The 13413-nt window shown below is 38.9% G+C and overlaps 2 protein-coding genes across 2 annotated transcripts; both read left to right on the forward strand.

Annotated features, from left to right (window-relative positions):
• Positions 1-224: 224 nt before the first annotated feature.
• On the forward strand, positions 225-4399 carry LOC129100234 (taste receptor type 1 member 1-like). Its single transcript, XM_054609813.1, has 6 exons — positions 225-403; positions 786-1101; positions 1254-1979; positions 2522-2728; positions 3030-3150; positions 3471-4399. The coding sequence occupies exons 1-6, from the start codon at positions 225-227 to the stop codon at positions 4397-4399; spliced, it is 2478 nt and encodes an 825-aa protein (XP_054465788.1).
• Positions 4400-12078: 7679 nt separating this feature from the next.
• On the forward strand, positions 12079-13153 carry her3 (hairy-related 3). Its single transcript, XM_054608399.1, has 4 exons — positions 12079-12132; positions 12250-12345; positions 12464-12545; positions 12705-13153. The coding sequence occupies exons 1-4, from the start codon at positions 12079-12081 to the stop codon at positions 13151-13153; spliced, it is 681 nt and encodes a 226-aa protein (XP_054464374.1).
• The last annotated feature ends 260 nt before the right edge of the window (positions 13154-13413 follow it).

Here is a 13413-nt window from a genome sequence, read left to right on the forward strand (position 1 = left end):
TCGTGATGATTTTTAAACCACATCACTAGGGCTCTGTTCAGCAGCAAATTAGATTATGTTTGCATTATAATTTGTATATTCTCTTCCAACCATCTATTGGTATTTATTTCAATCCCACATGCATGGAAATTTTCACTGGGGCTTAGCCATCACCAGAGTCCCATAACTTACTAAAGGCTGAGGCAAATTCCATTAGAGTTCACATCATATTTGTAGGTACAACAATGGAACATTTTCTTGCTTTGATGTGTCTACTGGGATCTTTTCTACATGTCTTGGCTCAATGCACTGCACCAGCCTCAGAGTTTCAGCTGGAAGGAGAATATTTGATAGGTGGACTTTTTGATATTCATCATAGTACCGCTGTTTATCATGGCAGACCAGAAGCAATTGACTGCTCCAGGTAAGTCTCAACAAATCTGAGTGGATAGCTTTTGGAGATAAACTAGTGAAGAATGCACAGTATAACAGACATATCTGTACATTCCAGAGCTTTGCCACGAACATGAGAAAATAGCTATAGCTAAAAAGCACATTTACAAGTTGCTGTATGAAGTTTATTATGAAGTAAGTCCTTGTTCTGAGCAATCTGTTTTGTAACTCACATATCTGTACAAGGGTCCCGAAAAGTTATTTAGGCTTCACAAACTAATGTTTGTAGCATTGAGGCAAAATTATTGCAAATTAGAGACTCTGAAGCCACACCAAAACAAATTTTGTTTATATTCCATTAAATTCCACAGTATGTAAAATATCACTATCCTTTGTGTTTTTTCTGTTCACAGTCAACCCTTCCTTCTCCCAAATTATCGAAGGTTTCAGTTGATGAGATTCTCTGTAGAGGAAATAAATAACTCCACCAACCTCCTGCCAAATGTATCTCTCGGCTATGAGATATTTGATTATTGCTCATCAAGAAAGAATTTTCCAGATATTTTCAAACTTATCTCAGTCAATGGCTTGATCCAACCTTGGGATGAACCACACAAGCAACAACTAAATAAGTCTGATGTGTCCAAAGTGATAGCAGTGGTCGGTCCTTTTACAAGCACTCAGGCCCTGACTGTAGCCCCACTGTTAATGGTGGATCTCATTCCTATGGCAAGTTTGACAATTATTGTGTTTCAACATGTTTTACTCTCAAAACAAGTCATTAAAAGCATATTTATATCAATATATATTATGATCAATTCATTTCAAAATGTGTTTTAATGTTACATTTCATGATTTGTTTTCCATTACTCTCTTGACAGATCAGTTATGGATCTTCTAGTTCTGTCTTTTCAAAAAAAGCACAGTTTCCATCTCTCCTAAGAACAGTGCATCCCAATAAAAAGGCCATAGATGTGATTGTAAAAATTGTTCAGCACTTCAACTGGCGCTGGGTTGCTTTCCTTAACAGTGATGATGATTATGGCATTGATGGACTGGAGTTGTTCATAAAGCAGATTAAGCAGACTGAGATTTGCCTTGCATACACCAAAGGCCTCAATGCCAATACAAATTACCCCCGAATATTCAAACAGATAGAGGCACAGAGGATACCCATCATAATTGTTTTTGCTCAAAAAATGACTGTTGAAGCTCTCATTGAGTCAGCAATACAACTGAATGTCACCAACAAGGTGTGGATAGCAGATGAAGGATGGTCCTTAAACAAGGAGCTCCCCAAGAAGAAAGGAATCAAAAATATTGGAACTGTACTTGGAGTGTCTCAGCCAGTAGTGACAATACCTGGCTTCAGTGATTTTATCTATTCTTTCAAAAGCCAGACTCATTGTGAAAATGCAGAACAAAATATATTTTGTAATCAGGTTTGCAACTGCGGCAGCTTGAATGCAGAAGATGTCATCGCTGCAGACCCATCTTTTTCTTTTTATGTTTATTCTGCTGTATATGCCGTTGCTCATGCCTTACACAATACCTTGCAACGTATAACTGGCAGATGTAATGACAATATCACAGTGTACCCACACATGGTAAGTATACACATAATCTGAGTATTTAGATTTTGCTCATTTATGTTCTGATTGTGGAAACTTAAAGATAAGCCTTTTAGAACGTAACATTTTATTCTTTGATATAATATCTTTTCTGTTATCATACAAAACAAATCTAAAAATAACTTTGAAGCAGATTTTTACTCCCAATGAACTTAATATGACAAATCTAATATTCAGTGTCTATCAAAATGTCAATATCATCAATGTGTCAGACTTTTCAATTCAATTTATTGAAAGCTAGTACATTGTGCAAATAATTTGTTTAACTTCCACCCTCACTCCAGCACCTGTAAATCTGTCATTAGATATTTTTAGACATGCACTTACTTCCCAAATGTTGCCTTTGTATCAAAATATTAAATTAAATTGAAATTGTTTAAGTCTAAAACACTTCCTTAAAGAGGGTTATAACACTGCAGTTCATGCCTCCACTGGAATCTTTTTGAACACTTAGGAAAAAAAAATCTTTGTGAACACACAGAAGTAATGGTCATTCAAACTTTTTGTACCCACATTAGGTTCTAGCAGAGCTGAAGAAGTCAAACTTTACACTTTTAAATCAACATATCCAATTTGATGAGAATGGTGACCCAACGTTCGGATCCTATTCTATAGTTTTCTGGAACCACATTGGTGATGCAGAGGAGATCGGTTTTTATAAATTACACCCATCAGTCCATGTTTTCATCAACAATACCAAAATTCAGTGGAACCCAAATGGAGAAGTAAGTTTTTTATCCTAAGTATGATATGTGCAGCATAAAAAAGTATGTCAACAGTTTATACATAAACATGTTTTGTTTTTTGGTTGAGTGCACTTGTGTACTAATATATATACTCATATTTGTTTAGTTATAGCTGTGACAGGCAAATTCAGGAACATAAACCAATGCTGGATGTTATTGGTTTAATTTTCAGGGATGTCTACATATAAATATGTGTCTGTGTGTTTTTGCCTCCACGCTTCACAGTATTCTTTTTTCTTCACTTGTATTTAATTTGTTGCTACATAATTGTCTTGTACAGGTGCCTACTTCACTGTGTTCCCCAGAATGTGATGTAGGATATGCAAAGAAGCAAGATGGAATCCACAAATGCTGCTTCAATTGTGAAATCTGTCCAAATGGAACTTATATAAACAGCACAGGTAAATGATTAGTCAAGACAGAATTAGTCATTCTGGTCTTGATGGAAGGTGACTCCCTACACTTGCTAAAAACGTTTCTGTTTGGAAAAGGTTCCAAAGAAACACTTTTGCCTTCAGCTGCATGTGAATACATTGCAATACATTGCAATACATTGCTGTCTTGTTAAAATGACCTCTAAAGCAGGTTCAAATTCAACAAAAAATAATCTTGAGAGAACATACCAAAAAAAAGATGGAAGAGTAACACTTCTTCCTCAGATATTTTCCACTCAATGACCTTGGCTTTTTTTGACCCTCTGTCCTTCTCTCATGTTAAACAGAGGATCCGTACGAGTGTATCAACTGTAAGGAAACAGAATGGTCTGCAGCAGGAAGTACATCATGCAATCTGCGGGAGGTGGAGTACATCCCATTCACAGATAGCAAGGCTATAATGATCATGCTCGGAGCCTGGGCCTTGGTGGGCCTCACACTAGCCATGTCCGTTCTCTTTGCATTCAACTACAACACACCTGTTGTCAGATCTGCTGGGGGTCCAATGTGCTTCCTAATTTTCGGCTGCCTCAGTCTGTGTAGTCTTAGTGTGTTCTTTTACTTTGATAAGCCAACAGTTTCCTTTTGTATTTTAAGGTACTTCCCATTTCTCTTGTTTTACACAGTTTGTCTAGCATGTTTTGTTGTGCGCTCCTTTCAAATTGTTTGCATTTTCAAAATGGCCGCTAAATTCCCTAAACTCCATAGTTGGTGGATGAAATATCATGGACAATGGCTGGTCATCACTGTGGCATTTGTTACTCAGGCGTTCCTACTTCTTTTTGGTTATACTTTCTCCCCTCCCAAACCCTACAATGAAACAGTTGAGTACCCAGACAAAATCATACTTGGTTGTGACATCGATCTAAAAGCATCCTCTGGTCCTGTGGTTTTACTTTTATCTTTGGGCTCCCTTTGCTTTATTTTCTCCTACATGGGAAAAGACCTCCCAAAAAATTACAATGAAGCCAAAGCAATTACCTTCTGCCTGCTCCTGCTGATCCTCACCTGGATCATCTTTGCCACTCAATACTTACTTTACCATGGCAAAAACATCCAAACACTTAACGCCTTGGCAGTACTCTCCAGTCTCTACTCTTTTCTGTTGTGGTATTTCCTCCCAAAATGCTACATCATAATTTGTCAACCCCACAGAAATACTCAGGAGTACTTCCAAGGTCTCATTCAGAATTATACCAAAACAATTAGCCAGTAGCAGATTCCAGTAAATATGCATCTCTAGAGACAGAAAAAGCTGATGTGGTCTTCTGAATACTTATAATAATAATAATAATAATAATCAATCCTTTATTAGTCCCACAATGGGGAAATTATTTCTCTGCATTTAACCCATCCCGGAGGAGCAGTGGGCTGCAATGAAGCGCCCGGGGAGCAACTTGGGGTTAGGTGTCTCGCTCAAGGACACCTCGGCATGTTGCCGGTAGAGGGGCTTGAACCACCAACCTTGTGGTTACGGGACAAGCGCTCTACCTCATGTGCCACAGCCACCCCTAACCCTTACAATGCAATGCTTCAGCTTTTTCTAAATAACAAGTATTTATCTTGTTTACTCTTTCTTACAAGGGTTGTTAGGGAATATTTTTACAGATATGACTTTTTTGAATGGAATGTATTGACGAGAAAAACATTGAAATAAGTTAAAAACAACAACTAATGGAGCACCCTCAAGCCAAGTGGTTACGTCATATTAAGATAAGATAAGATAAGATAATCGTTTATTAGTCCCGCAGCGGGGAAATTTAAAGGATTTACAGCAGCATAGGGTATAGTGCAAACAATAGACTTAGTGAAAAAGAAAAGATAAAAACAAGTATTATAAATAAGCAAATAAGCAATAAAAAACAGTAATAAAAACCAAGAAAGAATCCACAATAACTGAAATATTATATATATTACAGCTACGTGCCATGTTCGATTTCCAGGGTTTGGATCTCTGTTGCATGTCATCATACCTCTCTCTCTCTCCCCCCATTTTCCAGTATTTGTATTTACATTGTAAAATAAGACAGAAAATGCCACAAAAAAACCACAACAACAATAGAGATAGATATTCCTTTATTGATCCCCATGGGGGAAATTCAGGTGTTGCAGCAGCTCATTATGAAACAGATTAAGATAATAAATAAAACATATTTTAAAATTTAAATTTAAATTAAAATGTATAGTATATCTACATGTGTGCAATGTGTGCAGTGTGCAATATTCCACGAGTCCACAACAATGGTTTCTCTCCAAATTGTTGCACTTAAGCACATCTTTGCGATCTTTGTGAGCTCTTTTTCCTGCAAATATATGCATGTTGTATATCCACATACATTTTGTTGTTGGTGAATTATTTCTTTAACATCTTTGTTAAATTCTATTAAACAGATTCGAGGCATTTAGTGATCAATTTAAAGGGAATTCTGTTGAGCCCCTGTACTAATTCAGATATTGTCATGTACATGTACAGCATTTAAACAATAAGAGTGACTCAATAAAAACAATAAGATGAAATGTGTGTTTTTCTTTCTGTTCAAGGTTTTTGAGGTTGATATAACAACATCTCACCACATGATGGCACCAATTCACAGTGGTGCCGTCCTCGGGCTAGACTACAGTTCCACCATATACTTTATGACTTAATTTAACATCTTATGTCATTATTCCTCAAAGTCTAAGCCTAATAAACATACGCTGCCATTTCAAATGTCACCCCTTCAGTATGATCTTGAAGCCATTTTATCCATGAGGGCATTAAAACAATTAGACTGTATGTAATACTTGAAACTGGATGATGTGAGTTAATCTTCAAATGCAACACTGAGTGAAGAACTGAGATTAAAGTTTAAGGGGTGGGTGGAGAGTGCAGAGAGGTGGAGAGTTTTTTTTTGCAGATTTTGTACTGTTTAAGATTGTATGCATTAGATGCACTGAATATTAGATGCAACAGTTTGAATATAAATTGAATAGATCATTCTTACTGAACCAATACACTGTAATGATAAATGAACACTAAGTAATGTATGCTAGAGTTTTTGTTTTATATGTGTCAGTTTGTTTCGGTACCCTAATGGACAATTAAAAGTCTCCATTTGTGGAAGTATGCAGTGATGATTAAAATCCTTTCCAGCTTTGATGTTTATGGCTATCATCTAGGATTTTATTGGCTCTGATTCCAAAGTTTGAACAAATTCTTAAATTTGTCAATTAAAAAATTATGTGTCGAAGCACCTTAATTCCGAAATCCCTTAGAACGAAAGCACTAAACACCTCTGGAGCTGCTTACCCCAGCTGGAATCCAACCACCTCATTGATGATTTTACTCACTGCCCAACAGTAACATCTAACCTTCTTGTTCAGTCTTGGAACTTCATTAGTTGCTTAATCAGTTACATATTAAATCAGTTCAGTGTGACACAACCCAATTGCCAACCATGACCCTGATTAGATGTGAATACAGATGTGTTTGGGGAGCAACATGTGTCATTTGGAAGCATTGAATGCCTCTACAGACAGTGATATGACCTAGTCAGGTAGTGTGAATCTGGGTGACCCTAAAGATGTTAGTTCCCATGTGTTTTGCCAGATCTTCTCTTTGATAGATTATTTGGTCAAGGATCCAATTAAGACATGTTTTGTCTCAAATAATAGTTGTGTGTCAGGGATTGAATGTCAGATCATTTATTTAGTTATCAATATACTGACTTTTGCTATGGTTATGCAACCTTGCCCACTGACCAACACTCTTATATTACTTATATACACTATTATATTAGTTCTTTCATATTGTCAAACAATAAAACGGGACATGTAAGGCCATGAAGCTAAAGTGCTTTGGTCGTTTTGACAGGTTAACTGACCTGAGACAGTGCTGACGGTAGACCACTTTATGCCTCCATTTGAAAGTCATAGTTTCACGCTGTGACACTCAGTCAGGCCCACAAAGTGAAACGGAAAGAGCCTTGCCGCAGGGGGTACGTGACAAATCCAGAGGGTAAATTGCCATTTTGTTGTGGCTATTCAGTTTCCTGGCAAGGAGAAGGGGAGGATGGACCGTGAAACTAGGAACGAATTGGTAAATAGTGCCACTTAGCATGCCATATGGCGCGTTTGGAGAGCTGAACGCTGACACCAACAAATTGACGATTTCATACCAATTTCAGTTACATTCGCCACACACGTTGTCAAGCAGAAGTTCAGCGAATTCATCCACTCGGAATATGCACAAGATTTGTGTGGTCTGCTATAGTGTTAGTTTTGTGATCAAGGACTTTTAAAAAATTGCAGGCTGATAAATCCATATCAGTCTAAATATTTAAAACGAGTAGGCCTATCTGCGCCTAAATTGCCAAGACTAATACTAACCTTTTCATTCTTGAATTTTTATATTCTATAACGACAATATTCCTTGATTTGATTATCTTTTATATTCGTTATTTTGTTCAAGCCGATGGAGGCGGCACTTCTGCTGAGGGGACACATATTTCTGTTTTACAAAATATGGAGCGAGGAAAATCGGAGCAACGCCCCATGGCTTTTCACTTGTACCTTTCAATTTTCCACTTTGGCCAGATAAAGGGGAAAACCCTGAGAAAAACTTTGCCAGCAACTGGTCCTTTCTTTTACGCCTTAAGCAAAAACACAGTTTAAGTGGAGGCCATTTGCGTGTGGTGGCCATGTGGGATTTGCCTTTAAAACTGTCTTATTTTGATTGAAAGACTACAGGCTCTCGTCAATCAGAGGTGCTGGTGGTGAGATATCTGGAATCATACTTTCCCAATCTCAATTAGTACAATTTCCCCATTTAAGTATTACTTATTTATCTTGAGAATAACTCTAGCAATTTTGTTGAAACACCTCTAAAACAAATATCGATTTGATTTTTAACAAAGAAAATGTTTGAGTGGCACAGAATACCTTTACATCTATTCACTGTCAATACAGTCGGGTCGCTTTCAGCAGTGACAATTAGTTGGAGTTAATTTTTAGCCTGTGTGCTTTTGTTCAGAACTAACGATGGGTTTGATCTACAGAGGCTGGCATTGTGTGTAAAGAGATGGATCTAACCAATAGGACTATATGTAGTACTTCATAGTCATAAATCCATCAAACCGAAACTAAAATATCGTGACGTGGACTACATTTAGACAAGATTACGTTTGAGGTACACGGAGAAACATTAACATTGCAAACAAATAGGCCCAATTTAGGAAGATGACAGTGTCAATCCATCAGGAATGAGATTCCGCACTGAGGCGATATGGCACAGAGAGAAGGCAAAATACTTTCCTCGGATTTGTTTGTGATATGTTACTTATCTTAAACAAAATGCTTAATTCCCACGTTGGTCATATGCCTAACTGTTGTTTTACGCACGGCTTAATGCGGGGCGCTAAAGGGGGCTTGGTTATTCTCATTCAAATCTTGCTCAAGTGGTTCAGAGTAATGGCAGATGTTTTGCAATTCAAGGTGCATCAATACCCATGCGCTTTAGTGTTGAACAATGGCGCTCCCCTTTTGTTAGGCACTTGTCTCTTTCAGTTCAGAGCTCGACAAAGGCTTCATCCTCCAGCGAGTTATAAAGTTACTTTCCAGCCAGTTCATTTCGGTCCTTGAGAAAACCTTAAGCGATGTTAATGTGCACCTCTGGTCTTTTCATGCGGTAACCCCGGCACACACAGGCAAACAGTGGCCATTGTGTTCCCACACCAAAGTAAGAAGTCTTTAAATAACCCAAGGACCAGTCTATAGAAATTCATGACGCTATTTATATTTGATGTTTGATCAGAGCTTCGTCAACAGGTCCGTCGCGTGGCTTTTCAGAGAGTCCTGTATATATATTTAATATTTCCCCAGTGCACCTGCACATGTACCTGCTCCCTTTACTGTGACTGTGTTACTCACAATGAGCGTTTTGGTCACAGGGCTGCCTCGGGTCCGTTTGAATGGAAGGCTCATGGTGCGCTAGGTTCTGGGCCCTGTGCTCTACTACGACATGCAAACATGGTATAGCCTTTAATGTGTGCATTCACAATATACGAACGAAATTCACCACAACGTACATTGGTCATTTAAATGATGTTGTGCAAGAAAGTAGAATGATCTGCAGCACAGGCATATTTTTATTATTGGAGAATGAATTGAGTGATCAGAATGCTTAACGTTAATGTAGGAATTTTATTTTGCAGTAAGTTTACACTTACCACGCATGTTGATAAAACATAGTAGCCTATATTATTTGTAATCTACTATTATTTGTAGATCATTATCATCCACATAATGTTTTCTTCAGAAATAGCCTAAATGGCAGATAAACTCTGCATGTCTGCATATTACCATTTGGGTATAGGCCTAACCATTGGTTTGCAAATGTCCCCGTTTCCCTCTAGGAATAAAATAGTTTATTGCAGTAATTGCATAATTGCTTCACTAATTGTTGTTAACAAGTCCCCCAATAGTCCAATTATTACAGCAGCATTGTCAGGTCCCCGCCAGCATGCATCCATGACAAAGGTCCGATAGGGTTAATGAATGACCTGGGGCTGAAGAGTGAAAGTGGAGCGAGAGCCCGAGTCCTTTTATAAACATACACTTAACTTGTCATTTAATGGCCCCTGCATTATTATGTCCACTTGGGGACACAAGTTTCTCGTTGCGCCATTCTTATGGATAGATGATGACATAACGACTTTTCAGAGAAGTGAGGTTGGAGGGAAACGGGTTAACGGCCTGGCTGCATTTCTTCACTGTAGACCCCAGAGAGCCAACACTAATTGAAATTATACCGAATAATCAGCGGTGAAATCTCCACTCTGAGGCAGAGAATAACCAAACAGGCGACTGTGGTGATGCCATGACTTCCTGCTGAAATCAACGCTCCACGGTCTTGTGTTCAATCCAAGCGTGAAAAACGCAGATAATGTAGCGTCCAGAGAGGACAAAAGACACCAGAAAGCACACTTACACCAGAGCACCTCGGGCAAACTTCATACCGATTAAATGCTTCAATGTATAACAGAACAATTGGGGCTCGCGAGTTTTTACATTTTACGCAATTAGTGGCTGACACACGACTGACAGGCCTGTGCTTCAACAGTCTCTTTGAATTATTACTGCTTCGAACTGGGACTTGAGAATTTAGTTATGCGAGACAAACCAATCCACTTCTAACTATGGAAATAAATGCATACATTTTAAATGATGTTATGCATTTAAATAAAAGACAATTGCAGCACAATGTTTGAGCTACACAATCAGGTAGCGCTTTGAGGCAATCAAATATAACAGCAGATTGTACACGAGGTCTACTTCATCTTGTCCAAACAGAATGAAGAGAAAAGCTATGTTGGTTCACTTTAGAAGTGGAGGGAATCTTTTGATGCCCACACGTTTGTGGTCACAAAGCATGCCACAAGAAAAGATCAATGGAGCGCTCCTATAAACTGGCCTCTTTTCATGCGTGCTCTCCCCAGACTGAATACAATGGCCCTCCTTTAACACACGCATTGTGTACCGGATCAGGCTAGAAGACTTCGGCAATATAAGAAAGGTTTTCTCAATGTCATCGCGCCTTTTGCAAAACGCACCATCTAAACTGACTCTCTGTCATCTGGAAATGTTCCAGTATGCCAAAATCACACATCTTAAGAGTTAATTGGCGACAATGATGGCATTTACCTTGCAGACAGCGCTAAAGCCAAAGTATAACGCATCCCATAAATTGGTGTCTAGCCTCAATTCAACCCCGTTTCGTATTTTCACATGTTCTGTGTGTGAGCACAAGATGTGCACTCTAGTCAATACATTGTTTCAGCTGGTATGACTTTCCCAAGCCTTCGAACCTTTCAGGAAGAAGTGTGGAAAATCGGGAGGCGAGGGACCGAGGACAAGGGGCGGCCCGCGATTCTCCTCGGTGCCTCACCCCATACCCATAACCCATACCATGGTATGAAGACAAAACCTGGCGACGCACAATAGTCGAAAATATCCTTAAGTTAAAACAACATAGCAAAATATATAATGTTTTCTCTATCGCTACATGTTTTGTCGTTTAATGTATAAAAACAAAAGCCCAAGTTGGCCTTAAAAAGCAGTTTAACAGTTGTTATAACATTTTGCAGGTGTAACACTTTTACTAAAGTGGCCACCAGAAAATCCAAATGTTGTGGGGACACGCAGGGAATTACCACGGTGCTGCCTTCGACCTGGTGGCGTGAAACTCACATATAAAAGATTGAATACAGGACTCAACAGTGCTCACAGCATGCTGACCGAGCAGAACCATTATGATTACCCATTATGTTTATGATTGTTTACGCTTCTCCTTAGCTTTTTGCCCCACACGTTGTTTCTCGGGCTGGCACTTGTATATCCATTTCAAACGCTAAACTTACATATGGTCTGTGTATTTTTTTTGTTTAACTGACCTCAAAATAATCCCAATAGCTAAATAAATAGACAGAGAGTATTTTCTATCCCAAAGGGACACAGTTGTTGTGCATAACACGTCTATACATTGTGGTGTCTGACCAGTCTGCAAGGGCTGTATTTGTTATCAATCTTTTGTTAGTGCCCCCTTAACTTAAGAAGACATTTCCCAGGTGACGTTGTTTGAAATAAATTAATTGGAAGGATATATAAACATTCGGTAATTTACAATATGGATTTCAAACTGCATACCATTATTTACTTTCTCTGGGGCGTCTAAGCCTTCGGTTGGTTTTGGCTGTCAAATGACGCAGTGTCATTTGAGCGCAAGAGACAGGCGGGACTGTTTGCATTGAGATGTTAAGTGGGTGTCTCTATAAAGATCCACTCAGGGTCAACTCCTTCATTCGTCCGCATAAGAGGGAAACAGATTAACTTCAAGGAAACGAGAAAAGGACTAACAGAATGGTGGCGACAACAGATTGTGTAGAAAAGTCCAAACCCATCGCTGGAAACAAGGTGTGTAGAAGAACTTATTAAGATGAACATGATTCAAAAAGAGAAAATGAAATACAACGGAATGATTTGAAGTGTGTTGTATTTAATATTCATTGTACCCACTGTTTTTATTTACAGGTTTCCAAACCACTCATGGAAAAGAAACGAAGAGCTCGCATAAACAAGTGTTTGGACCAGTTAAAATCTCTCCTGGAGAGCTACTACAGCACTAGTGTAAGCATGCAGGGTGTACACGTTTAATGTTTTACCTAGGTATTGCAATTCATGTTTAAGTAGTGATAATAATTACTAGAGAAAAATGGATGTAATGTTATCTCTTTACTTTGCTCAGATTCGAAAGCGGAAACTGGAAAAGGCTGACATCCTGGAGCTTACTGTGAAACATCTGAGGAACCTCCAAAAGATCCAGAGCTGTAAGTTAAAACCTCACGCTTACAGTAGACCAATCAGATATTCAAATACTCTGATTTCAGGTTATCTATGGATACTCCAGACCAGCTTTACGCACAGCTGTATGCATGTGTGTGTGTGTGTGTGTTTCTAACCTTTAGATGTCTTTCCATTGCTTCCAGTAGCCGCCGCTGCTTCGGAGTTTTCTGACTATCAGAGTGGTTTCCGAAGCTGCCTGGCAAACGTCACCCAGTATTTGCGGATGGCAGACAACTTGACCGGGAGCGACCGCTGGATGTTATCGCAGCTCTCCAGTAAACTCCGCAGATCTGGTGGACGAGAGGAAGTCTTCAGACGAGAGGAAGTCTTCAGCACCATGGACAGCGGCCCGGAGCCAGCAGAGACATCCGCAGCTGCACCTGAAGCAAGAAAAGCGACTCAATCTAAAGCCCTGAACCCCCACAGTGCAGACGCGTCCTCCCTCTTACCGAGTGAAGACGCGTCTGTAACCAAACAGCTTGTCCCTGTGAAACATACTCATGAAAAAAGTCCCAGTAACAAGATGGTTCACGCCGTCAGTCACAGGAATGATGTTGCAAACACTCATCACAATGTCTGGCGGCCTTGGTAGAGCTAGATGTCCGATTGAATGTTTATTATTGCACTGTATAGATTACCACAATATGCTATTATAGGTTATAATGTATATATATTTAGTATTTTCTTAATAAAATGAACGAAAGAAAGAATGTGTTGTCTTGTTTGTTGAAACTGTTTTCGATCTTTACCTTCCACGTATGTAAAAAGTGGTTGTTTACATCACATACAGTATTTATTGATATCTGATCATTTTCATATGGGTATGAAGAGAGACGGCGAGTAAAAACATGA

This window comes from Anoplopoma fimbria, chromosome 12, assembly GCF_027596085.1.
Source record: "Anoplopoma fimbria isolate UVic2021 breed Golden Eagle Sablefish chromosome 12, Afim_UVic_2022, whole genome shotgun sequence".
Lineage (NCBI taxonomy): Eukaryota > Metazoa > Chordata > Actinopteri > Perciformes > Anoplopomatidae > Anoplopoma > Anoplopoma fimbria.